We start from the raw sequence: 27235 nt of genomic DNA on the forward strand, positions 1-27235 counted from the left end.
AAGTTGTGAGGAGCTCCAAAAGGACCTCTCCAAAGAAAGTGAACTTTTGGGAGCAAATAAAATGTATTTCATTCATGTACATGTTTCAGATGAGCTGACATAAAAGTCAACCATGTTGTTGTATTTTATGCACATACACTCTTGTTATGCATACATGTGGATGTTTGGAAGGTATGTAAAGGAACCCAGGCATCCAACGCACAGGGCAAGGTGCAATCTCGCCTTAGAATGGAAGGGAGAAAAATCATGGAAACTGGACAAAGTTTAATACATGAAATTATTAAATTGCCCAAGCAACAAAAGTTCCTTGCTTACCTGAGTTCCTGGGGGGGCTAAACCTATGAAATATAAAATGATAAACCACATTTCAGCACAACCAGAACAATCCACACCTCCACATTTGCTTTTAATGTGACTCAAAAGACTTTCAGACCACATGAAAACATACATGTTAAATTTTACAAGTGACTTACAATTAACCATTTCAAGCAGACTGTATTATGAATTTACATTCTGGCAATGAGCAGATAGTAAATGCAGCCAGTCACTTCTTGTTATAAAAGCTTTCCCCCTGAAGCTCACTGAATATTTCAAGAATCTCTCAGTTACTCCTGCCTATTCATTTTGAGCTTCAAATGAATAATTTTCTCAGAACAGGAAGGCCAGAATCTGAAATGAATGCTCAAAATCTAATGATCCGCAATGATGAAGATCTAACTGTCATGTTCACAGTTTTATGCAAGAGTCACTATATTCAACTCCAGCACGTTCAAGAGACAATACTCACATGCTAAAACTGGGACCTGTAACAAAACATTGTAACATGCAATGCTCCTGTTCAGTGTTCCAGTCATAGACAGCCATGTCTCCCTACATGATATTCCCATTTGATTTCCCATTTCCCATTCCTTCCCCATCAATCAGTCTGCATTAAATGGCCTGTGGGTAAGCTCAGAGCTTATAAGGATATTTTTGGGGTTCCCCTGCCAAAAGTGTTATTTTTTAACTTTTTTGTGCTTCTGTAAGCTTCAGGATTCCCAAGCCTAGTGAAATTTCCCTCTTGTGCATGTAAATATTTTAGGTATGCAAGGATGCCACACTCACTCTGGAAATAGAGGGAAAGATGCTGGTGAAATTCTCCATTGGTAAATGAACAAACTCTTTCAATTTCAATTCATAAATAAGTAAGTGTGAGGTGCATCATACTTCAATCCCAGATGAATCCTTCCGCAAAAAAATCCTACCTCCTTGTCAACCGAGTGGGAAGCACCTCAATGTTTTAGTTCCTTGAGAATTAGTAAATAGGAAGAAGGGATATTTTCAAATTCTCCTTACATACAGGCATTTGTGCATGTTTGGCATGTGCACCATTTTCGGCACCACAAAGGGGCAGAATGGTGGTGGAAGGCTGACACGTTTGGTACCTCAGAATGGAACCCCCACATAAAAGAGGAGTTGCCTGTAACTGAATAAAATCTTAATTTTAACCCACATTATTATTAACAAACTTCTTTTTAGTTTTGAACCTTTTCTGGTTGTTAAATAAATAGTGAATTCTTTTTACATACCAATTTGAGAATCCATACTGTTTACTCCTGGCTGTAGGAAAAAAAAAAGTTAAAACTTACATGATGTATTACATGCTAACTTAAGCAAATTCAACTATAGGAGCTTGGTAGCAGTTACTGTTTTATAGACAGAAATCACTCTTGGAACGTAAAATATTAACAAGACAGCATCTCCCTCTCTCACACACTCTCGTCCCACTGAGGACTTAAACCCAGTACTACATTATGACATTGTCCTGTAATGCCTACCCCCTGGTAAACAACCACCAACCTTATTTTGCCACCACAACCAGTGAGTAACATATCACAGCTTTGCAAAATGAAGTAATGGTAGTGAAGAACAAGGGATGATGAGGCTTTTCCATTTTAAAGAAGTTAGGATCCTATGTGCAACTTTAAGAATCCACCCCAGCCTTTTTCCTCTGCCTGCCTGTATTTCTTTCTGCCTCCCCCTCCCAACTTTGGTAGGTCACTCACACGTGGAGAAGTGAAGAGAGGTAGTGGAGCAATGGAGGTGTCCCTGCAAGCCCTCTCCCACTTGTCAGCCAGTAGGAAAGCCCCCTTGCCAGCCAACAGCCAATGAGAAAATACAGAGACTGAGGAAGGCACTACAAACAAGGTAATACTAGGAATTTGATAAGGTAGTTTTTGCTTTGAAACCTAACCCCTGCTTAAGAAGCAACTCTGCTATGTGGGTGGTGACCATTTTAGGCACATCCAATTGACACACGATCGCCGATGAGTGTGTGTGGTGTGGTGTAATGGAGCGCACTTATCTGTGCTCCACCAATGTGTGCAAGGGCTGGGAACGGACCCTCTGCACGAAATGGTTGCTGCCTGTATATAAAGCTACACATCACACTATCAAAGCAGCCCCTACTAGTCATGTTTTTGATAGCGCTTCCAATATGATTTTCAAATGTCTGCTACGACATGCCTCATTCTCCTGGATGCTAAAAAGGAGCTATGAGAAAGATGAAACCGACACTAAACATGGCTAGATAATGCAATTCGTTAACAGGCGCTTGGTGAACCATATTATTGTTCTGCCAACCGCTAAACTTGGAAAATCTTCAAAGGACTGTTTCAAAAGATTGAACCAATTAATCTTGAAATTGAAATCCTATGAATTGCTCTCTGTTATTCCAATTAATTACTGTGAAGGTGATGCAACAGTATAGCAACACTATGTTAGTCAAGTGAGAGGTGATGAAATTTTTTTTAATGACAATTTGACCTAACCAGAAAAAGCCTTTAGATTTATACTATAAATATGCCATAGCTAAACAAATTTCCTGAGGGAGCCTTGTCCTTAAATGTTCAGCAGCACAATAGGGTGACAAGGCTCATGACTTCATCAGGCCTTTCACATCACCTCACATTATTTCAAGAATCCTTCAATACAGGACTATCTGCTTGGGTAAGTTGTCACATAATAAAATTTGATTTATTTTGTTTTTTTAACAGGGCGTAAGGGGCTGGGGGCGGGGGGTGTAAGAGAATGGAGAAGTCATTTTGTGTGCCACTTTTGTTTTGCCACTTATCTTTTAGCATTTGCTGCTTTAAGCATAGCTCTGATGCTGTAAAAATATTCCCTGGGTCCCTGAAGCTGCTATTCAGGTGTTTTAGGGAGCTTTACTTATTCTGATTGCATTAAAACTGAATTATGAAGACATAACATATAGTTTAGCACTAGACATGCCTCTTGTCTTCTCCACCTCTGATACAGCTTCAAGACTATGGCAGAATCCAGTACCTTTTAAAATTAACCACAGTTTGTTGTTACATTTGATAAGAAAAACTGTAGTTTATTTAAACTATTGTTTACTTAATCTTTAAAGTTTACTGTTTTACCATTCAAGAGTGGGCTATTGTAAGCAATGTGCACAATAGGTTACTTAGAATGACCCTTGAGGCTGTTGTACTGCCAACAGCCCTAAGCAGCATGGCTATTTGTCAGTGATGATGGGAGTTGCACTCTACCATCCCTGCACTAGAATAACAAAGTATAGCTTAGTGAGAAGGGAGAGTCTGTGACAGAAAGAAGTCCAGAATCAGGAGGAGAGGAGGGAGGCCAAGAGGTAGAGATGAGTCAGGCTGTTGAAGAAGCCAGGGTGCCTCCCTGTCCTGCTACTACAAGTTCTCCTCCCCTGGGTCTCCCAGGACCAGAAGACATATGAAGAGAGAGCAGCAGTGACAGGCATGTCAGCATAGTCTCAGAATGCTTGGGAAGGACCTGGGAGAGATGATTTAGGCAGCTGTGGGAAGGCAGGGACTTTCAGCCTCTACAACTGCCTCACAGGGACAAGATCTACTGAGAAGAATTGCTGTGCTCATCAGGCCTAGCGCTCCTGAACAGACATTTCTGCTAATAAAGAGTTAACTTCACTTACTCTGGGTGCTCTATTCCCGACAACTGCTCCTGACATTAAGTAGGAAATAAATCACACACTCCTGTACCTTATAATAAGAATAAGCCATTAACATAACCCCCCCATAACAACATCGCTGGAAAATTATTCAAACAGGGGAAAAATATGCATTGTATGTTAGGTTAAAAATAAAATACAGTTAGTCAACGGTTTAAAATCACAAAATATAGATTTAATAATTACCGGTCCTGTAGGCTGCATGGGAGCATGAGACATATGGGGTGCCATCATCCCAGGCATCACTGATTGCATCATTCCAGGCATCTACAATAAAAGTATCATTATAGTACGTGTTTACAAGTTAATACAAATTGCTACATATGTAACTTTTTATGCTAATAAAAATAGTGTTTGATCCTGCTCAAACATAAATAAATTGGGGCATAACAAAGAAATATAACTATGTAAAGTGCTTTATACTCCTAACAAAATATTTATCCAATAGCTTAATGGTTTTCCAGGTATAAAATTTTAAGGTCTTACGTGATCAGAGGAATTTCTGTGGGCATGGGATTTTTAGTTAGAGGGCCAACAAATAAGGGCAAGATTTTTCAGCTACTCATAGTGGTCTGTCAAATGGGTACCCAAAGCAAAAGATAAAGGAAGTGAAGTTTCAGGGTGGAGGGGAAAGCAGAAAGGTTCTCTCAAGAATACAGGGCTCCCAAAACTCAGTGTTTTAATATTAAATAACCCAAAATATTAGCACTATTCATGAAACACTGTAGGAATGGGGCCCAAATCAATTAAGCATCTAATTCCAGTTCCCAAACCCAATCCATGTGACTTATGTAAACTCTAATAATCTTGAGGGCTCATTTACCTCATCTATGAACAGAGGATAATACCTGAAGAACTTGTCTCACAGGGCTGGAGTAAGAGTTATGCTTGCAAAGATGTTCCAAGATGAAGAGTACTATAAAGTTTAAGAATTATGACTGCAGGGTTCAAAAACATGAACTGTTAAAAAAAGCTGAGAAAAGCATGCAACAGGGATGCAAACTACCGTAGCTGCTTAAAACCACATCACTGCCCTTGTTCCTGAAAGCATCATAAATATGCTGAAGGGGGCTATTCTTCACATTGGGACGTTGCAAGGCAACGGTTATGTGGGGGTCTAGCAAAAGCCATTCAAGGCAGAGACCCAATGCAGTTACTACGAAGAATTAATCTGTTTGTGTATGCACATGATATTTTAACTGGAAATGAATTTTGTAGGAAAGCTAGAAGTTTTATTTCCGATTTTTTTCATCAGCCCTTATTGGGGGACTGCAACAAGTGGATGACAACAAGAGCAGTGGACTTTACATATGTGTGTAATGTATTCAATTGGCCATATTCAGCCAATTTGATTGGCAAGCCCCACAAAAAGTTCTTGGGAAATCACCCCCCACTATAAAGTGACAGTCCCTGGAGGATTGGCCAAGTGACCCCATTCCCATGTATCTTCAGGGAGCATCAGGTTACTGCTCCCTCTTACCTTCCATCTTGTGTGGAGGGAGAGGTATTTGGTAGGGCTACTGCTCCACCCTCAATCCACAAGGTTTTCTTGGAAGCGTGAGGAAGAGAAGAAAGAATGGGAGTGGCCCTCCCATTCCCCACCATCCTGTAGAAGCAGGAGAAGAAAGGAGTCTTGCCCCACTGCTGCTTCCAAATAATTGTGTTCCATGCTAGAGATGCTCCCTAAAAGCTTCTATCCAAGTAGCTTTTGAAACAAAGGATTTCTTAATTCAGAGATGGCAGATTAATAGCCTCCAAGACACAAGCTGTATGCTTCCCACATTAACAGAACTTGATAAATCCAGTTTGTTCTGATCCTGGTGAGCCACAAAAACTCAATGTTTATCCAATATATGATGGGCCACAATACATGGTTATAAAGCCTGTTAACTGTGTGTTTAACAGCCCTGCTTTAACTACTTTGGGGCAACATAAATTTTATGGGTTATGCACACAATTTTCAAGTTCAGGGTCACTATAAACCAAGGGCAGAAGAAAGTGAATTCTATCATCAGTAGGAACAAGCTGTTATTTAAATTAAGGGAAAAGGTCCAATGGAATATGACAAAATACTGTGGGTACATTCCCAGTGGAACTATGGGTATTTGCCCCCAAAAGCAACAAGGAGAGAGGTTCTAAACAAACAGATAAAAGTTCATGGGAGGGCAGACATGGGAGTCTAAACAGATGGATAGCCACACTTAAGATACAAAACTCCTATATTCTGGATACCAAACCACATTCTGACCTACTTAAAAACAATTCTTGTTTCTAATAATTTACCTCTAAAATACACACCGGAAGATAGAAATTTTACTGACACTATTAACCAAGGGAAAGTTGATCAGCAAAGCTTCACTGGAGAATACAAAGCTTTTGTAGTAAAAATCACTGTTGAAAGTGAGCAATTACAGAAAATAACACTCACTGCCCAAATTACTTTGCATGTCTTTCCTTCTCCTCTTTAGTTCTTGTTTACGCTACCCTACAAGCATCTGAACTAAAAAGCTGTCACACTGTTCATAATCTGGAAGCATGCCACCCACAAATCTGATCTATGAACTGCATGCTAGGACAGGGTTCCCTTTATTCGCCTTCAACTAGGACATCAGGGAAGAAATATTTGGAAGCTGCTGGCTTTACTGAAAAGGCATCTGACAGCCGGGGGACGGGGGGCAATCCTAAGCAGAGTAAAGTCTTCTTTAACTATCGTCAGAAGTGGGATTTCTCCCAATGATGGAGAAGCAGAGAAGCAAATGCTAGACAGTTTATTCTTTCTGATTCTTCTAGATAACCATGGAAGAGACAAATGAAATGCTACAACCTCTACAATTGAGAGAACAGGGAAAGTAAAGCACTGAGAGAAAGGGCTCAACTGCTCACTGGCCATACCTCTCACGGATTCTCAAGGAGAACACAGGATATATGCTCGTCACTGATCATATAAGGGCTAAACCCCTTCACTTCACAGCACAAAGGCCCCATAACTATAAATATTCAGGAACTCCTATAAAAGGCGTTAAAGTGGTAGGGTTCTGTCTTCTTTTTGACCTACTGGTTACATGAATTAAAATATGTCTCAACTGAGAAGAAGTGATTTGTCTACTTGCAAGACAACTTTCAATTCAATGAAGTCAATAATGTGTTTTTTTCCAAAAAGAAAAGAAAAGGTAGTTTAAAAACTGTAGTGATGTGAAGCTCAGAGTAATCAACACCTACTGAGTTATGGAAAACCCTAAAATGGATTAAAATTCATGCTTCAAAATGCACCTTTTAAGACGCTATTAACAAAACCAACAAAAACCAACTTACCTGTCCCATTTGTGGCCCTCCCATAGGGGGCATCATTTGAGGCATCATTCCATGAGAGACTGGAGGCATATTGGGTGGCCTTTGGCCCATAGGATGCATTCCCATGGGAGGGTAGTGAGGCATACCCGGATGTCCCATCTGAAAAAAACAATATTCGTGACAGATCAAGATTCCAAGATAATAAACACAATGGAAACAACCTCTCTGGGTTCCAAGTCAGGTCATTTAGGTATTGTTGTCTGCTATAATAAAGTTATGGCCTCACATGTTGTTTGCTTCCATGAAATTCTCGGATTCATCAATATATTTCTTCTTAAGTTTTCTAATGTGAAAGTAGATTACTCTCAAACTATAATATTCCATTCCACTGGTTTTTAATGCTTTCCAGAGTTTCCACAAAAGCAAACCCCAAACTTTTGATTCTTTGCAGCATTACCCTATAGAGTAACTTAGAACATTGAGTTATAGAGCTATATAGTTATAGATCTATAGAGTATAGCTTAGAACATTGTGTGAGATTTAAAAATGCTCTTTCATGAACAGGACTTCCCCAATGTTTGAAAAAGGTTTGTATTTAATATGAAACTGGGTGTAGATGCCCTGATCCAATCAGGAAAAACTACCACCTCTCCCCACTATCATTCACAGAAGTCTTTATTGTATAAAAATCTCTTTCATTAACAGTAGGATTCCCGTGGATCCAACCAAGTATCCTCCCTACCTGCTAGGCTTTTATGAATTTTAATTTCTTTATAATGTTAAAGTATTGTAGAAAGCTTAAACATTGACTCAGTCTCCATAAGAACAGAAATAGCAATCTGATTACCAAGAATGTCCTGAAATTTTTATCACATTTAGAGATGTTACTGAAGAACAGCCTTAAGCTCCAATCCTCACTGTATTAATATAAAGGCCAACTGAAGGATACGCTACCTGCACTTAAGTAGTGCATGGCAAGTCATGATGGATACTCAATGTCTCCTGCATCGAACCACAATTGGATGGGGGCTGCATGTTTGATAGAACTGCAGTTTTTAACTTCCTAAAGGAACTCAAGCAGTATTGTTTAAAAAACTAAATAGAATTAAATACAACTACTAAAAACAGCATATTATTGGATTACTTCCCACATTATGTGTCTAACATGTATACACCTATTTGCCATTCAGGCCATTACCCTGTAATGGGCAAAAAAGAACAACATAAAATATGAAACTATCCTGACAATCATGTGCATATTATTTTCAACTTACTGTATTGGCAAGTGAGCACTACCAATTACCTAAATTTATGATACCTCCGTGGGACGCGGGTGGCACTGTGGGTTAAACCACAGAGCCTAGGACCTGCTGATCGAAAGGTCAGCGGTTCGAATCCCCGCAGCGGGGTGAGCTCCCTTCGCTCGGTCCCAGCTCCTGCCAACCTAGCAGTTCGAAAGCACCCCAAAAAGTGCAAGTAGATAAATAGGGACCGCTCTCCAGCGGGAAGGTAAACGGCGTTTCCGTGTGCTGCGCTGGTTTGCCAGCTGCGGCTTAGTCACGCTGGCCACGTGACCCGGAAGCTGTCTGCGGACAAGCGCCGGCTCCCGGCCTCTTGAGCGAGATGAGCGCGTAACCCTAGAGTCGGTCGACTGGACCTGATGGTCAGGGGTACCTTTACCTTACCTTTATGATACCTCCACATACAAGAGGTTCCCTGCTATAGAACTTTATCTTCCAACTCCTGGAGCAGTGGGCTATAATGGAGGGGAAGATGAGGCATAGGAGGGGACAAATCTTGCCAGCATGCCCCCACTCCCCTCTCATGATTGTCTTCAGACACTAAACTGAATACCTGATTGGGCTTGTTCAACCATTCTTCATATGTACAGACTTGCAACTAAAAATTGTGTTAAAAACAGCCATTTTCTACCCAAAGCCAAATTTACATAGTACCGTCACCAAACAAAAAGTTACCCTTTTCTCTCATTTTATGAGCACAGATTGCATCCAGCTACTTGAAAAGCACAAGGTTAAACAAAGTATGAATCTACTTAATACATAACTTGATAAGCAGCTTGCTGGTAACGAAGTAGCCCAAAACTTGAACAAAAGGACTTCGGACATGATGTGCTTAAGAGATCAAGATAGGACAAGACGTCTGTGCAGAAAAAGCTCCATTATTAGAAACCGATTATGTTAGAAGCATGAAGTTCACTCTTTTTTCTTTTGGGGGGGGGATGTGTGTAGGGCGTGGGAAACAGAGAAGGGCGATTATGCCGGACTGCAAGTTGCCCCGGACCTATTACAACAACTACCCATCTCCATATTCCACTCAGGTTAGACCAGAACCGTACCCTATTCTTCGACTTCAGAGTTTGAGGATCACGCTGAAAGCGCTCAGAATGAACGCGCGACGGGTAACTCCACGCGGGAGTTAACGCAGCGGGAAAAACAAGTCACAACCATTCCACTCACCATGAGGGGCTCTCGGCCCATACCGCCACCGCCGCCTCCTCCACCGCCGCCGCCGCCGCCGCCACCTGGTCGCATCGAAGGATTGAGGAGGCTCCCGCCGCCACCGCCGCCGCCGCCACCTCCGCACCTGCCCAGCAGCCTCCCCCGGAGCGGCTGGCGGGAAGACGGGCCGAAGGGCAGGAGGGGCTCGGGCTCCCCTCGAGGCGGGAGGAGGGGAGCCAAGAGGCTGACGGGCTTCCCGGCCGGCCAATCCGGGCGGCCTCCCATGCGGCTGCTCTTGGGCGACTGCTCCGAGCCGGGAGCCCCCACGGGCCGCACGCCCTCGCCGGGGTTGAGCTGCATGAGGGGAGGCGGCTTGGGCAGGGAGAAAGGGAGCGGCTGAGGGGAGGCCGCGGCGGCCGCCGAGTCCCCGCCTGACATCGCCTCCCCTGGACCGGGCCCGGCTCCGGCGAGCCTGCCCTCCCGGCTGCGGGGCGTCTAAGCGGAACCGTTAGAGGAGGAGCGAACGGGAAGAGGAAGGAGGGGCGGGCGGGGGCCGGCGGCGGCCGCCCTGCGGCCCAATGGGAGAAAAGGGGTTCCGTCGAAAGTCAGGCTCACCGACACGTAAGGAGGAGCGCCCTGCGCGCGCGGCTGGGCCGGAACAAAAAACTCACTCCAGGCCGGGTTGTGGGGAGAATTGAAGGCCGCCGCCGCCGCCTCCCGCTCTCCCTCCCCTCAGCGGGAGGCAAAGAGCAAAGCGGGGGGCGAAGGGGGAAAGAAAAAAGAAGCGCGCGTGGGGTCAGGGTTTATCCAACGGAAGGGCCTGAGGAGGATGGAAACTACAGAGTGGGAGCAGAGGGGGACGTGCGCGCAAAGGACACTGGGAAAATGGGCTCCCGCGAGCCGAGATCGGGGGCGTGGCTACGGAAAGCCAAGAGGTCCCTCAGCTGAACTGGAAGGGCGGGCGGAGGGAGCGAGACAGCGAAGGCGTTTGGCTTGCTTCCTCGCTCGGTCCCTTTAAGAGGCCCTGAGCAGTTTAATCCGTTGAGCGAGCGAGGCGGTGGGGTGGCAGGTGCGAGAGAGACAGACAGAAGAGGGCGGGGCTCCCGATGCGTTCTTCCGGCGTGGGCAATTTCTCGGTCCCCCCCTTTTCGCGAGATAGATACCCTTCCGGTTTAGAGGCAGTCGCGTGGGGGGCGGGGAGGGGAACCGCTTTGCGCGCGAGAACTTCGAAAGCGCCGTTGCCATGGCAGTGCGCTACCGGAACACCGCGGTCCGTTACGGCCGCGTGGGGCCCCCCGGCACTCCGTGGCCGCCGGAGCGAGGGGAGGTAGCGCGGAACCTCCAGGCGGAGCTTGAGGAGGAGGAGGAAGGCGGTGGCGGCGGCAAAGGAGAGCTGCTGGGCGGCCTCGGGAGAAGCCCCGTGTCCCGGGCTACCCTGGCCCCGCTGCCGGACGGGGCGGCTCGCCGGTGGCCGAGCAGAGCCTTCTCCGTGCTGTGCTGCCTCCTGGCCGTGTCCTTGCTGGCTTTCCTGCTGGCCATCGCTTGCCTGGTACTGAGAGGTGAGGAGAGGGCGAGAAGAGGAGGCAGGAGACGCCTCGGTGCATGGGATACCGCTTGCCAGGCCTAGCGCTTTCCCAGCAGCCATAGAATCGTAGGGAAGGGACCGTGAGGGTAATCTAGCCCAACCCCAACCCTGCAATGCAGGAATTTCAAGGAAGGCATCCATAGTGATCCGTAAAGGTAAAGGGACCCCTGACCATTAGGTCCAGTCGTGATGACTCGGGGGTTGTAGTGCTCATCTCACTTTATTGGCCAAGGGAGCCGGCGTACAGCTTCTGGGTCATGTGGCCAGCATGACTAAGCTGCTTCTGGCGAACCACAGCAGCGCACGGAAACACCGTTTACCTTCCCGCCAGAGTGGTACCTATTTATCTACTTGCACTTTGGCGTGCTTTTGAACTGCTAGGTTGGCAGGAGCAGGGACTGAGCAACGGGAGCTCACCCCTTCGCGGGGATTCAAACCTCCGACCTTCTGATCGGCAAGTCCTAGGCTCTGTGGTTTAAGCCACAGCGCCACCCGCATACTTCTGCTTAAAAACCTGTGGCACACTTTAACAGGCATTTGAATTCTGACTGATTTTTTTATGCAACAAAATGATTGTCTAGTCGTGCAGCAGAAGAAAAAATGCTTGGGTGTGCTACTTGCCAGAGAACAATTTCTACCCAGAATTGCTTTGCCTTACAACTTTCATTGTTTGCTGTTTCTGCCAACAGATTTGCGATCTGAAAAAGGGAAGACCGATGAGAATATAGAAACAAGCATTTTAGGTAAGCTGCTCATGTCGCTTTATTTTGGAATAATGGCTGTTCATTTTAGGCTTTGTTTATTGGCTAATAGGGCTGGGCGATGTATCAGTATATTGTCCAAAATTGATTTGAACTGAAAGAGGGACACGACAGGGATGCCCCCTATCACCACTTTTATTTATAACAGTATTGGAAACATTAATAGCTTTAAGGAAAGATGAAGAAATAATGGGCATAAACCTTGAAACATAGAGTTATAAAGTAAAAGCATTTGCGGATGATGTAATTATAACAACTGAAACACCAATAGAAAATATTCAGTAAGCATTAATAAAAATGAAAGAATTTGGCGATGTATCAGGATTTGAATAAAGACAAGTCAAAATTATTAACAAAAAATATGGGGGAGAAAGATAGAAATGAGATAAGAGAGAACAACGGGATTAAAAATAGAAAACAAGGTAAATTATTTAGGGGTATGGATTACAAATAAAAACAGGGATTTATTTAATGACAATTATGTTAAAAATGGAAGGAAATCAAAGGGAATATAGAAAAATGGAACAAATTAAAATTATCATTAGGGGGGAGAGTATCAATGATTAAAATGGTGATATTACAAAAAATCTTATTTTTATTTCAAACTATCCCAATAATAATTGGGACAAAGTATTTCATAAGCTGGCAAAGAGACCTTGACAATTTCATATGGCAGGGGAAGAAAGCCAGAATAAAATCAGAAATAATGATGGGATCAAAAGAAAGTTGGGGATTTGCAGTCCCAGACTTAAGAAGATATTTTGAAGCAGTGTGCTGGAACTGGTTGAAAAAGTGGATATTATTGGCACGGATATCTATTTTATGGGAAGATACAACTGCATAAAGGATTCATTTAGTAAGAAAGGCCCCATTTGAGGTATGGGAGAGAACGAAAGAGAGAATTACAGAAAAAACCCCATGGTGCATCTCTCCACTAGAGGCAACCTCGACACTAAAAAATAATATAAAAACTATCTGGCCAACATATAGATAATTAGCAGAAGAAACAAATGGAAACACTAAATAAAAAAATTATGAAGAACTCAAAACAATGGGAATAAATTGGCTAGAATATTTCCAATTAAAGGCAACGTATGAGAAAGATATAAAAACTAGGGGATTTGAAAACAAAATTTCAAAATTTGAAAGAGGTACTACAAAGTAATCAAAAAAACTTTAAAAAATGTATAGATTGTTACAAAAAGTACCTTCAGATCAAGAGGTACAAGGAGAGAACATGCTAAAGTGGGAACGGGACCTAGGCTATACAATCGATTTGGAAGACTGGAAATTTTTTTGGGGGGGGGAATATAAACTTTACAGTCTGCAATTCACTGAGGGAGAACTACATGAAGATCCACAACAGATGGTATTTGGCTCCAGATAGATTATAAAAAATGAATAGAGCGAACAGTAACAACTCAATGGATGATTACTTTCCATAGATCAGACACAAAAATGCTAGTTTTGTTCTAACCATAATGAAAATTACAACATTCTGCACACATATAATGCAAACATGTTCCACTCAATATACTTAATTCTGAGTAAACATTCGTAGGGTTGTATTGTAATTGTCATTTTGCTAGTTTACTTCCATTCCGGATTTGATCTTTATTCTACAGTGGAGTTGATGCATCTCTCCTGTGGCCAAATTAAAATTGTATTCCAGGTTTTCACTTTGTTTCTCTTCCCTAAGGATTTTGGAGTCTACTTGTTCTATCCTTGATGAGTGGACTTTCATGTTGCAGTTTTTCTTGGACAGTAACCTATTTTGATTCCTTTGAACCGGGAATGTTTCCTCCTACTCCACTCTCACCTGCACGATTCAAGTGAGTTCCTTCTTCGTAAGACTGAAATATGACCAGATACGGGGCTTAGTAAACCACTATAATAGATATGTAAGGAACAGCTTGTTACTAAATATGCTGGTGCTGTTACAACTTCATATTCGAGGAAACAAATTTATGCCAACTAGTGTTGGACTAGTCACCAGGACAGAGTCCATGGTGACTAGCTAGAGTACAATAATTCTATGTTTTTAGTTGAGAAATGCAATATTACCATAAGCTGTTATACGTGATAGGATGTAAAATAGGTTTAATTTGTTATGTTGTATGTTAAGGACAGTTTTGTTGCCTTGTATTCACAAAATACAAAGAATGTGTTCTTTCTGAGACTTCATATTAAACAATTTTACAGGTTAGCCAGCAGGGTGTGTCCTATCATAAGTTTTCATATCTTATATAAAGTCCTTTTACCTTTACTTTAGTATTCCTGAAACAATTTTAAGTCAAGGTAAAAAATAATTAAATCCATGATCTACAATATATACAGTGAACTACCCCCCCCCCAAATTACCAATATTTATTGCTTTCTGTATGTAGAATATTTTGAATATACTCCCATTTCTCTGTGTTTTTGCTGTTTGTGGGAGTTTTATTGAAGGGAATTGGTAATAATCTGCTATACTTTGGCTTCTTCAGGCTTTCTATTGTGGTAATGAAATAATTTTTCATTTTTGGAATAGGACTATGACTAGGATTAAAAAGTTTTAATTTTAGCTTTTGTAATGTTCTTGTTACCTACATACTGGTTTTCTGCTTTTTTTCAGGCGAATGACTGGGCACTCCTTTCACATGGGCTATAGTATGGCCATACTGAATGGAATAGTGGCAGCTCTTGCCCTAGTATGGTGTCTCCTTTAGTCTGTACTGAGAACTTTCTCATAGAGAGACAGCTTTCTAGAGTAGACGACGCTTGAAGCTGCCTTCACACAAACAAACCATCCATGTGTTCAGTATACTTGCCTCAATCTCTGTTTTAATATGCTTTCTCCAAAATGATGCCAAATGTTTTAGGAAGCAGCTGGAGGCATTTCTAAAACAAATCAATGGGTGGAGACAGATTAATAAGGAAAGGAGGTGTACACAAAATGTCCGGCTGCATGAAATGATTGCAGCATTTTCAAAAGACTTCATGAGGCAACCACTTCATGAGAATTAGCTCAGGATTGTTGCTGATAAAATGCTCAAAATAGCCACTGGATTAATAATAATTGCCATTATTCTATTATACCATTCAGTGAACTTTCAGGTTTGGTTTTGACATGCTGCATACTTAGCAACAAAATTGGGGCGGGGGGGGAGGTTTGAATCACATCAATTGTGCTCATTCGATTTCAGAGGATTTACACTAACTTAATTTCATTTGGGAGAAGGGGACAGCAGCGAAAGGAGAGACCCTGCAATTTCACTCAATTTCCACTATGGGACTTACTTTGTTCCTAGACTTAAAAGGACAGGGTTTGTAGATTGGAAAAAAAAAAAAGGTTTACATACAGAACATAAATTCAGTGCAAATAAACTTGCTAACCACCTTATTCTTATCTCTAGGGCAGAGCCCTACGGGGGGGGGGGTAGCAAGTTTTTTTGCCCTGGGTGAAACCTCTAGCGGGGCATAGTTGAGTCCCCCAGCCTTTGTGTATGCATATGCAAGTGCATGTGGAAGTGCCAAACTCTACCCTTTGACCCAGGTGAAATAAAGCCTAGTTTTGCCCTGCTATGGGGTCATTGAAGGGCTAGGACAGCTATATATGTGTCAAAGACCTAGAAGACAAAATCACATAGCTTCTTTCTTGCAGGCTGATCCCTAATTTACAAGTCTCAATTCTCAGCTTCGCTCGCTCCCTCATGCCGCTAAGAAAGAGGGGCTTCCCATTTGACAGGCATCAGTTCAGGCACCAGCTGTCAAGCTGTAACAATGTTACATAATACTTTTATTAGGAGTGCTGGGGGGGATTTCAATTAGAAGTATGTGTAGATTGTACCACTTGATAGCTAAGAAAGCACTGCTTTAATTTTCACTACCTCCAAGTGTTGGGTCAAAATTCTGACTACACCAATATTGTATTAATGCGGCTGTAATGTGTTTTGTCCCTGTTCTCAGTTTAGTTTCTTTCTGTTCTCAGTGAGACTGGCTGCAAAAGTGTGTAGTGCTAAAATAAACTATGGCTTAGTGTTATGTGTATTAACCTTGGATTCATGGGCTCCTTTCTGTTGTCCACCTGTTGCAGCCACAAGGAGAAGATCAGAAACTTCTGCTTCTGTTTCAACTAACAGTTATTTATTGGCCTGGTTCTGATAATCTTAGATAGATAAAACTTTATTCGCATCAGCTGATGGCCATAGCAAAGGTTCTGATTATCGTATATTGACTTAAATAAGTTCAGTATGAATAAGGCTTGTGAGCATGCACATAACCCCTTCGTAACAGGTGCGAAAACCCCAGGAACTCCTCAGTTTACTTTCATTTCTCATTTCATCCAAATTGGGAAACAGCTTAGGAACAAGACAGAATATGAAACCGACATCAAACTGGATTCCTGCCTTGTTCCATTAACCATAGTTTTCTGATTAGGTTGAAATTCACTGGCACAAAGGGAAGATTTATTGTCCCTATACATCTACTGTGTTTGAACTTAGAGAAACTTTTGTTGGACTTCAAACCCTGGTTTACAGTTCTTACTTGTTTCCAGAAATCATAGTTAAGATTAACCACAGTTTGAAGGGTCATATGTGACAAGCCATAGTTAATGGAAAGCAGAAGTGAAAGTTTCACATCTTCTCACAGCGACAGCAGGGGAAGTACTGAGGCCAGAGGCTCTTGCATGTAAAACTGAACCATATTTTAACACTGTCCAAACAGAACTGTATATTTTGCTTGTTACACTTTTAAAACAGCAGGGCTGTTCTCTTATAGCTTACTATCAGTGCTTTTTCTGGGGGTACTCAGGGGACACAGTACCGGCACCTTTCTTTTTCTCCAAGTGTTAAAAGTGTGGCACTTCCTGTAACAACCTCATGGTGAGTACCGGCACCTTTTTCTCCTTAAAAAAAGAAGCAGCACTGATTACAATATGTATAGTATTAAAATGAGTACCAGGGTAACAAATTAAAATATTCTAATTATAATGAAAACTAATGTATCATGCTTATCTGACTTCAACACCTGATTAGTTAAAGTATGCAAATAGGCAAATAATTAATTGACTAGATTTTTTAATGTATGGCTTTGAACCAAAGAATACACATACTGCTATTTTCTCTCTGTAGAACTTTATTGTCTTTCCCATGCATTTCTGAGATTGGGGGTCCTTTTAAATGGAGTGTGCTGCACCATCAGAAGGCTGCATTTGGGAAGGGAGAGTGGGCAGGCAACATACGCATTCATTCAGAATTTGGGGTGGGATTGTAGCTGATGCTGTGCCTGCAGGGTTGCATGGGTGCAACGGGACTTGCCTATCCTTGCCTGCTGTGCATCCCCCAAATCATCTCTGGAGAGCTTCCCATCCTTCTAGATGTGGTTTTGAGGGTTATGGGGAAGGGGCTGAAGCTCCTTGTGCCAATGGACCGGCAGTGTCGGATACAGCCCTTAGGGTCCAAGGCAAAGTATAATAGAAACACATGTTCCTTTTAAATATAGAATATAATAATTGACTTTTGTACCGAACTCATTTTGTCCATGCAGTATTTTTTTGCGTCACAAACCCCCCATTGTTTTTGTAAATTGTTTACTGCAAATAAACTAATCTTGTTTACTATTAGTGGTGTTTGGTCATTTATTCTGCTTTTGGTGATGTTAGATCATTTATCTTTTATTCTGTTACTAAATTTTGTTACCAGTAACGTCCCAGTCACATCATGCTTTGCCCCTCTTGAATGAATATTATTGCTCACCTTAATATGTACATGTAGTTCTAAGTAGTAGCTAGTAGAAACACCTATGTGTGATAGTAGAAACACCTATGTGTGCAGCAGTCCTTCCCTTGTCCTTCTCTGAACTGTCCTTCACCAATAGAAGGGACCCCGCTTACCAATAAAAGCATGCAAAACTGCACACATGGGGAACTGCAAAGTATAGGGCAGGGACTGCTAACCTTTTGGGCCTGTGGATGTGTCTACAAAGCAGAGAAACTTGTGGGCATCATGCACACACCACAACCTAATCTATTGGCTACAACAGAATGCTTCTTTCAAAACTTATTTCAGCCACAGGACCAACCCTGATATTGGACCTCTTCTCGCAGTTGCCCAGCTTGGGGAATGGAGGGAGCTAGCCTCTGTAATACCACAAACCCATGTGCTTTTAATACACAAGGGGGTTCATTCAAACCCCACTACTGCTAATGACTTTCTGACTACTAACCACACAGCTTTTTTATTGAATGCCTGCCCACTCCCCAGTTAAGCAGTTCAAATGGATTATAGGAAAAAACAGGGAGGAATTGGCAGTATGCAGCTCAAAATAGATTTAAATCAATGTACTATTGGTATAACTTGCACTATACTTAATCCAAGCTCACATTGCAAACTTAATCTCAACGGTTTGGCAATGGCAGCTTCAGGCAACAGTTGCAGGCTGTCCTCAGCCCCACCCCTTTTAACCTTGTGAAGAAATTATTTTATTAATAAAATAAAGATAAAGAGCATAAAGAAATATTGTTACAGTAGGGTGAAAACAGCATAAGATTGGGCATTATCATTGAACATCTAAATGTTCTAAAACATTACAAAAATATTTCTCTCCCCTCCCTATAAACCTTATAGGCTGGTTTAGATGTATTCTTTTGTAATAAGTTGGCTTGATCATTGTTACTATGGACCAAAAACCACAGCTTTTTAGAAAAGGGTTCTTGGCCCATTAAATAGGTTAAACTGACAGATGGTGGCTGAGTTGCATGGTTGAGGTTGGATTTAAACCTGCATCTCCTGGGTCCTAGTTGGACAAAAATGTACCACATTGGTTATTCATCACTCAAGTCTCCCAAAGGAATCACTAAAACTGGTGGCCATTTCATATTGACTGCTGAAATGTTTCCAGGTTCCCTAAGTATTTAAACCAGATTGCTCCGTCCCTTTGGGTTGCAACAAGACCCAAGTGCAGCCAGAATATATGGGAGGTTGTGGAAGAGGGCTTAGCACTACTGCTCTTACCTGGTATTTCTCATTTGCTTCTGCCAGTGCCTCCAAGCAGGGAGGTATTGCTGTGTGGACCACCTAGCTGGGTGAAGAAAAGTTTATACTTGTCTTTTGGTTATCTGTGAGGAGAAAAAATGGGATGTTTGCTTTCATCCAAACTGAGGTCTGTGTCAAAAATCAAGTCTCAAATCCACAGCAGCAATTTTGTTATGTTAAAAAATCAGGCATCTCATTCTTGTGATAGCTCTTTGTAGTCTGCTTTTAGGCAAGCTGTTGCATTTCCAGATAAAGCTCTATGCTCAAGGGCATGTTAAACCTGTTTCTCTCACCCCAGCCCACCCACTGCATTAAGGCCCCTTTGAACAGAGGGGAGTTTAAAAGCTGTTTGTGGTCTGACAATGCAGTTTGCTGCTCAAGAAGCAGCACAAGCCCTTTGGCAAGCATAAAGTGGGGCCTTGGATTCTGGTTTAAGATAATTGCTAAAGATACATTTTTAAAAATCATATTTGCGAAATACATTTTCTTGAGAATGAAAGCAAAACGTTTTACTGGACTGATTTACATACGAAATTAGATTCTCTACTGCTGATTTATTCACTCTTCCCTCTAATTCTGTGCCTAGCAGTGCCCAATTTGTGCCGAGAGTGCTTTTTATTTCTTTATAATTATGAGGAATCGTAAGGAGTAAAGCCTTTTTCTATTATGGTGAAAAATTCCTAAAGGTACAAATGGCATAACTGCATTGAAAAACTATTCCCGTGCTCCAATCCTTTTATCAACATTTTGTCGATGAGTTATAATTTGCTCCAGTAGCATAGCCCGTAGTAGCATAAACTCATCTCTAACCCAAATGTTTATCTTTGCTGGACCAGGAGGCAGAATATCAGCATTCCTCCTGTTTGTAATAACATGAATAGCCATTGGAGAGCCATATCTGTACACTCACCTAATGAGTTTCAGGTGCAAAATGTAGTTGACGTAAGTTTGAGGGAAGAGGATGTGACATTTCAGCTACTGTATATTCTGTATGCCAGAATTGGAGCTGAGTGCAGTGGGCGAGCTATCAAGTTAGTAGGAAGCTCATTTGTGTTGGCTATTTGCAGATTAGTTGCGCTGCAGAAGGTGTGCTGCGGAGACCACACATTACAAGGAATGGAAAAATAACTTTTGCTAGGTTTTAATAACAAAAACAAAAACTCCTTTTACATTAATTATAATATATCAACAAGCACGACCCATCCACCAACCCAACCACCAGGGTACTGAGAGACCTACATGCTGCTCTTTATATACCATTACCCAACAGCTTAATTACCACAACTTAACAGCACCCGCTATACTGCTTCACAGCTGTAAAACTAGGTCTGCCCTTAAAGCTCTGGCCCTTAAAGCAATACACATCTTGTGGAACAATAATTACCCTTCAAATTTAAAGAGACCACTCAACAATTTGTGGCTGGCAAACTGAAGAGTTTCTCACGACCTTGAGAGGCTTGCTTTGAAAGGTATGATATAGTGGTTAAGTGTCAGTGTTGGACCAGGAAGGCCTAGGTTTTAATCCTTGCTCATCTATGAAGTCAATTAGGCAACCTTTGAAAGAGATTGGGTGGTTGGGAAGATAAATGGCAGAGGGAAAGTTATGCATACTCTCTGTGCTCCCAGATGAAGACTCAGTTGAGAGCTGTATGGTGTTGTACACAGCCTTAGCCTAACAGTAACCCCTTTCTACTGCAGGAACTCTGCTGCTATGGCATCCTAGAGAAGGACTGCTTGAAGACTTTTAATGCAGAGTTCTCTAACTTCTGGAACAGTCCATAGCTAAACAGCTCATAACAGTAGACATGCTTGCTAATACTGGAGTGGGATATAAGCGTTAATTAAAAAATTAAAAGCTTATGAATTCTTTCTGTGTGTGTTGCATGGGTGAATGAGCAGCCGACGTTGCATCTGAATTTGTGCTCCAGAAATTATTTTCCCTAATCTGATTTAGATAGAGATATGAAATGCCTCAGTTGCTTCTTTCTCTACTGTGTTTTTAAAATGTGAGGTCTTTCAAGCAAAGGTAAATGAGAGTGATGTTTTAAACAGATTGTGCTGGATGAGAATTATATATTTTATGTAGGCATTGTTGGGGTTACCCCCCGCCCACCAGAAATGAATTAGGTCAGACTGTGATAGTGAATGAATGTGAAAAATATATCTTGTGCCACTAGCGTTAGAGTGTGACAGATTAAACTGAAGCAGCAGCAGGGGTGAGCCTGAAAGTTGGACAATTGCAGGTGACTGAGGCATTAAAGCTATCAAATGGCTGGATGCAATCATTTTATCTGCTCTGAGCAGATAAGCAGCAAAAATCCAATGCAAATCATTTCAACTTGAGTGGGAAATGGCAAAGCAAGGCATTGTCTAGCTGGCCTAGCAAGCAGTGCATTGGGCCCAAAGCTGAAGTGCTTTCTATCTGAGTTAACCGGTTAGGAGAAGGATACTTAGTCTATTGTAGGGGTTGGTGAGAGTTACAGGATGGCCTAAGAGTTGACTTTATTGGTGTTATTTACCTCCTGTAAGCTTGCTGCCGTCTATGGTGCAATTGCTTTATGCTTACCTATACAGTGGGGACACGGGTGGCGCTGTGAGTAAAACCTCAGCGCCTAGGACTTGCTGATCGTCAGGTCGGTGGTTCGAATCCCCGTTGCTCGGTCCCAGCGCCTGCCAACCTAGCAGTTCGAAAGCACCCCCGGGTGCACGTAGATAAATAGGGACCGCTTACTAGCGGGAAGGTAAATGGCGTTTCCATGTGCTGCGCTGGCTCGCCAGATGCAGCTTCGTCATGCTGGCCACGTGACCCGGAAGTGTCTTCAGACAGCGCTGGCCCCCGGCCTCTTAAGCGAGATGGGTGCGCAACCACAGAGTCAGACATGACTGGCCCGTACGGGCAGGGGTACCTTTACCTTATACAGTGCTACCTTGGGTTAAGAACTTAATTCGTTCTGGAGGTCCGTTATTAACCTGAAACTGTTCTTAACGTGAGGTACCACTTTAGCTAATGGGGCCTCCCGCCGCCGCTGCACGATTTCTGTTCTCATCCTGAAGCAAAGTTCTCAACCTGAGGTACTATTTCTAGGTTAGCGGAGTATGTAACCTGAAGCATCTGTAACCTGAAAGCGTCTGTAACCCGAGGTTCCACTGTATGTCCTTTGTGCTTGGGAACAGATTTTATTCTGATAATAACATGCCATATTACTTACATTTTCCCGAAATGACTATTTGTCTACATAGGCTGCATATAAACAAAATCCTTAAATCACATTAAGAGCACATACACAGCACCCATGAATCATGGGAACTGTAGTTTACCTGTCACAGAGTCACAACTACAGTTCCCAGGATTCCTTGAGGGTGGGATGTGTTTTAAATGCATGGTGTATATATGCCACCATTAATTGAGAGTTAGTATGGGGTGTTATTGGGGGTAGTTGGTGCTGTTGGTTTTTCATCTTTATTTTAGATCATGTGATTTATGTGGAAATTGTTCAGTTTAGTTTTGTATTTTTTAATGTTTTATTTATTGTTCATGACTGCTTTTGTTATGCTGTAGTTATGTATTTTGTATGTGGTAAGCCACCTTGAGCATGGTTTGAAGTGTAGAAAGACGGCACACAAATAAAAGTATGTATGTACATTGACAGTGCTGGGTTTTGTCCTGGGAAACCCGAAATGAAATCACTGCCAAGCTATTATAATGCTCATTTATTTAAAAAATCACCCTACTTGCCATATGTCCGGGTTTCCCTGATTCAGCAAAAATCCACCTGGATGCCATTTTGCAGCCCAATTCCTGGATGTTTCTGGGAAAACCTGGATGTATGGTAGCCCTAGAAGCCCCAAAGGCTACAGCCCTAGAACTTTTCCATGGAAAGCTCATAAATAAATTCGCTTACAGGTCAGTGGAGTGTGCTGCAAAGCAGTGCCAGTGAGATTCTAGTCATCCATTATCTTAATTTCTGAAGTGTCCCATTCACATAACAACACTCTATGCCCAGAAAATCCTGTTGTCTCCCTATAGTCCAAAGGATACCCTTGCTACAAAGAAACAGGAGGGCAGATTTGGGATAAAGCACTAATGGCAACCCAATAAGAGCTGGGCTGAATCAAACTCTGGACTAATCTATGCTTCCAGTTGGAAAGCTAATCTAAGGTACCTCTGACAATGGTGTCTCCAGCTGACATACTAGATGGGTGTTGTTTTCTTTAATGGCAACTTCCCGATGGGTAGCTATGCTAAGCCACTGCAGCAAAACCAAGAATCTTGCCGCACATTAAAGTCCCTCTTGTGAAAAACAGGCAGCGTCGAATGAGAGTGACAAGAAAGGAGAACCAATCTTAGGAGATTTGCCTTCCGGTGATTTGAAAACAGATATTTTGCAACTGTTTAACTCTTCTGCATCTTTGAGATTGGGTCTCCGTTTTTGTCGTTACCTTAAAGTCTCTATCAAATTTGTGGTGGCATAAGATGAAGTAGGTGCTCAAATTCATAAAGGCTTATGTTGCAAATAAAGTTGCTAGACTTCAAGGTGCCACCAGGCTTTGTTTTATCCGCTGGTAGATCCATCCTCCCTGAATCTGTCATTTTCTGAAAACCGTCTAACCCCTACTTTTCTTTGGCAGTGAATTTCTTGCATTTGTTTGGCATGAAGAAACAGGGATTCTTTTTCCTGTGTTTTTTCTTGATCTGCTGTCAATCCATTTAATATGGTGATGTTGTATACTAGTACACACACACACACACACACACACACACACACACTATTTGCCCCAAAGTGCATTGCTTTGCTCTTATAGTGAATCTCATTTGAAATTTTGGCCCTTCTTCCCATCTGCTTGGATGACTGTACAGTGGTACCTCGGGTTACATACGCTTCAGGTTACACACTCTGCTAACCCAGAAATAGTGCTTCAGGTTAAGAACTTCGCTTCAGGATAAGACCAGAAATCATGCTCCGGTGGCGCAGCAGCAGGAGGCCCCATTAGCTAAAGTGGTGCTTCAGGTTAAGAACAGTTTTAGGTTAAGTACGGACCTCTGGAACGAATTAAGTACTTAACCTGAGGTACAACTGTATACATGTAGCTAAAGTTCTATATTCTTCTGCTTTGCTCTCAGTCAGAACCGGGAAAGTACTTTTCAATTTATTTTTGAGTGTTATTTAATTTCCTTAGTAATGTTTTGCTATAATTAGATGAATAACCCTGCTTGTTTTTAAATGTGACATTTTCAATAGTCTTTAATGTCCTCACTGAATGTGAAGCTGGAGAAATATTAATCACATCAATCTGGTTACTTTAAATGTTCTGGCACACACAGTGTAACTGTAATAAAGACACACAACAGCTCACTTTCATATTATTCAGTGAATCCCACGTGCAAACTCAAGTTGCTAAAAATTGTTGTTTTCCCATTCTTTGAACAATTTCTTCATAAAGGAGAGTGTGTAGTCTCAAAGAACCATCCAAATAGTTCTTAAAAATGTTTTTGGGCAAAAATGCATTTTTGCTAGGTCTAATGGGAAGGGAAATTCAAATAAAGGATCAGAATTTGTTTATGTATGCCACGGCCGCTGCAAGAACCCTACTGGCCCCAAAATGGAAAACACAAGAGATACCAACCATCCAGGAGTGGCAGGTGAAGATGACAGACTTTGCAGAACTTGCCAAATTGACAGGGGGAATCCAGGACCAAGAAGACCAGAGATACAGGAACAATTGGAGTAAATTTATTGAATATTTAAAGGAGAACTGTAAAAATGTAAAGACACTAGCAGGTCTGGAATAATACATTCAATGTAAAACAGTAGTGATATAAGAATAATGTGCATGATAAGAATGGGATAAATATACCAATTGCAGGGAGGGAGGGAAGTCAAGACTCGGCAAAGTCAAAGGGAACATATGGTAACAATAAGGACTGTTGGAAAAAGAATATATATGTAAAGAAAATAATAAAAAATTACTTGGAAAAAAATGTTTTTGGGAATACTACGAACAGTTGAATCCTGCTAAGCAATGGCAGCTGATGCCCATTGAGGCTGGTAGTACAGAGGGCAGGGCAGCCCACAGGCAATGGTAGGCAGAGGAGCAACCAATTCTGGTTCTGTCTCCATGCTCCCAAACTTACAGTGACATTTGCACAGCAACCCTATGCATATTACTGGCAGATTGGTTTGCAAATAAGACAAGAAGCCTGATGATGACACATCTGAGACTATTTTTTTTTTTTAAAAAAGAGAGAAAGCTAGCATGCTTTCACTATTTCTTAATATTAATAGAATGGGAAAATTGCTTTAAGAGAGCCAGGCTCTGACAAATAAAATTGTAATGAGGCAGACAAGGAATCAAAAATTTATAGATGGGTTTGTAGGCACAGGTAAACCTTGGGGAAATATCTCATGTTGCAGAGGATTTTTTTTTTTAAATTGTGTTATTTAAACAAATAAACTTTGCTCTGTTGTACTAAAAATAAAGTAGAATGCTAAGAGAATCTTCTATTAGGACTCATGACATGTTCTGTAAACGGCTACCTACCTATTCCCCGAATGACCCTTCAGAGAAGAGTTGAGGGACAAAAAAGACTGTGAGAAATTAGGTTAGAATGACATTGAAGTTACAGTTCCCTTTATGTGTCCTCTGGAATAACCCCGCTGACTTTCTACTGGACTGTTTGGAAGATCAAGGGCTAAGCATCGCTTAACTCTTGCCCATAGTAATGTATTTCTAAAATAGACTCTTCAAAAGAACAAGGTTAAAAGAAGCAGTTACATCTAAACAGAGCAATCAGAATACAAAGCACAGCACTAGCATTCATATGGAGCTAACTTTCTCTCACACAAGAGATATCAATAGCTATCAGGCCAACACGGGTTTTCAGCTGCCATTTCCCCACCAACATTAATTCTATGAGCTTTACAAAGTTGCTGAAAAGCAACATAATCTAAATATTGCCAGAGTTATTTATACCTGAGAAGAATGAGTGTGCAAAATGGTCACTTATTAATACTTTCCCATCCTATCCCCACCCAAATGCATCCTCTCTGACACCTTTGCTCCACTGGTAGCAACACTGCTATTTTGGATTAGCTTCCCATGGTGAGGTTTGGCAAGAAGCTCTTCTTCCTGCTATTCTGTAGGCCACAGGGAACCCTTCTCAGCCAGAGGGCCACATTGGGGAACCTTCTGGGAGCGGGATATTCCAATGGTGGGTGTGGCCAGAGGCTAATGTGCGCGGAGCAACGGATGTAACTCTTACTTTTCGACAACAGGTGAAAAAAGCAGACATTTCTAAGCAAACATGCATGCCCCTCGGACTGCCATACATCTGGAATTTCCTAGACGTAGCCGGGATGCGAAAAATTGCTTTAATGTCTGGGAAAATCTGGACATATGGCAACCCATGTCGGAAGTTTAGATTTTGGCAAATTTGCTTAAAAATAGCTCAGAAACTTCTCCTCCTTCTCCTTAGATTTTGAAAAAAAAACCCAATGCTAAACAACTTTGGGCAAAGCTAACTTTTGTGTCTGGATTTTCACTTTTTGAAATAAGAGTCATCACCCTTCAAACTCAACTCATGCAAGCCAAAGCAGTTCAAGGCCCCATCCTAGCCCAGCCAAAGCAGTTAAAAAAGCTGTGGAACAAAGTCAATGAGAGTTAGGGAGCCGTCCATAGTGACTGGGGAAACCCAGACAGATGGGCAAGGTATAAAATTGTTGTTGTTGTTATTTGGGGTGGGGAGAGGGGTGTGGCCTAGGCAGAGTTCTGAGGGCCATATAGAGAGGCCTGGAGCTCTGCATTTGGACCCCGGAAAAGATATAAGACAATCCCACTTTGGTCTGATTTGAAATCATCCTACTTCCTTTATTTCCCTACTGTTTTAGAGAGGGCCCAGGTGACAGGCACGGAACTAGGCTTTATTTCACCTGGAGGTCAAAGACCCAGTTTGCCCCCCCCCCCAACGTGCATTTGCACGCACGTGCGCATGCACACACACACACACACACGCTGGGACCCTCAATGGCGCCCCCTGAGTCTTCACCCAGAACAAAAAACCCAGCTACCCCCCCCCCCCGCTACAGCACTGCCAGATGAAAATCAGTATTGTACCTTTACCTTTTTTT

General features: G+C 42.2%; 2 protein-coding genes across 2 annotated transcripts in view; one reads left to right on the forward strand and one right to left on the reverse strand.

Annotated features, from left to right (window-relative positions):
- Nucleotides 1–10946, reverse strand: part of PRPF40A (pre-mRNA processing factor 40 homolog A) — a 31486-nt gene extending 20540 nt beyond the window's left edge. The window contains exons 1-5 of the mRNA XM_081871344.1: nt 9766–10946; nt 7310–7447; nt 4184–4264; nt 1569–1599; nt 316–338 (exon numbers count right to left, since the gene is read on the reverse strand). Coding sequence (XP_081727470.1) covers nt 316–338; nt 1569–1599; nt 4184–4264; nt 7310–7447; nt 9766–10185 — 693 coding nt within the window. The 5' untranslated portion in view covers nt 10186–10946. The remainder of the gene's footprint in view (nt 1–315; nt 339–1568; nt 1600–4183; nt 4265–7309; nt 7448–9765) is intronic.
- Nucleotides 10947–10959: 13 nt separating this feature from the next.
- ARL6IP6 (ARF like GTPase 6 interacting protein 6) lies at nt 10960–17695 on the forward strand. Its single transcript, XM_081873758.1, has 4 exons — nt 10960–11306; nt 12022–12075; nt 13793–13925; nt 14708–17695. Exons 1-4 carry the CDS (start codon nt 10991–10993, stop codon nt 14799–14801), a joined length of 597 nt encoding a protein of 198 aa, XP_081729884.1. The 5' UTR covers nt 10960–10990; the 3' UTR covers nt 14802–17695.
- Nucleotides 17696–27235: the final 9540 nt, after the last annotated feature.

This window comes from Podarcis erhardii, assembly GCF_964252035.2.
Source record: "Podarcis erhardii genome assembly, chromosome: 1".
NCBI lineage: Eukaryota > Metazoa > Chordata > Lepidosauria > Squamata > Lacertidae > Podarcis > Podarcis erhardii.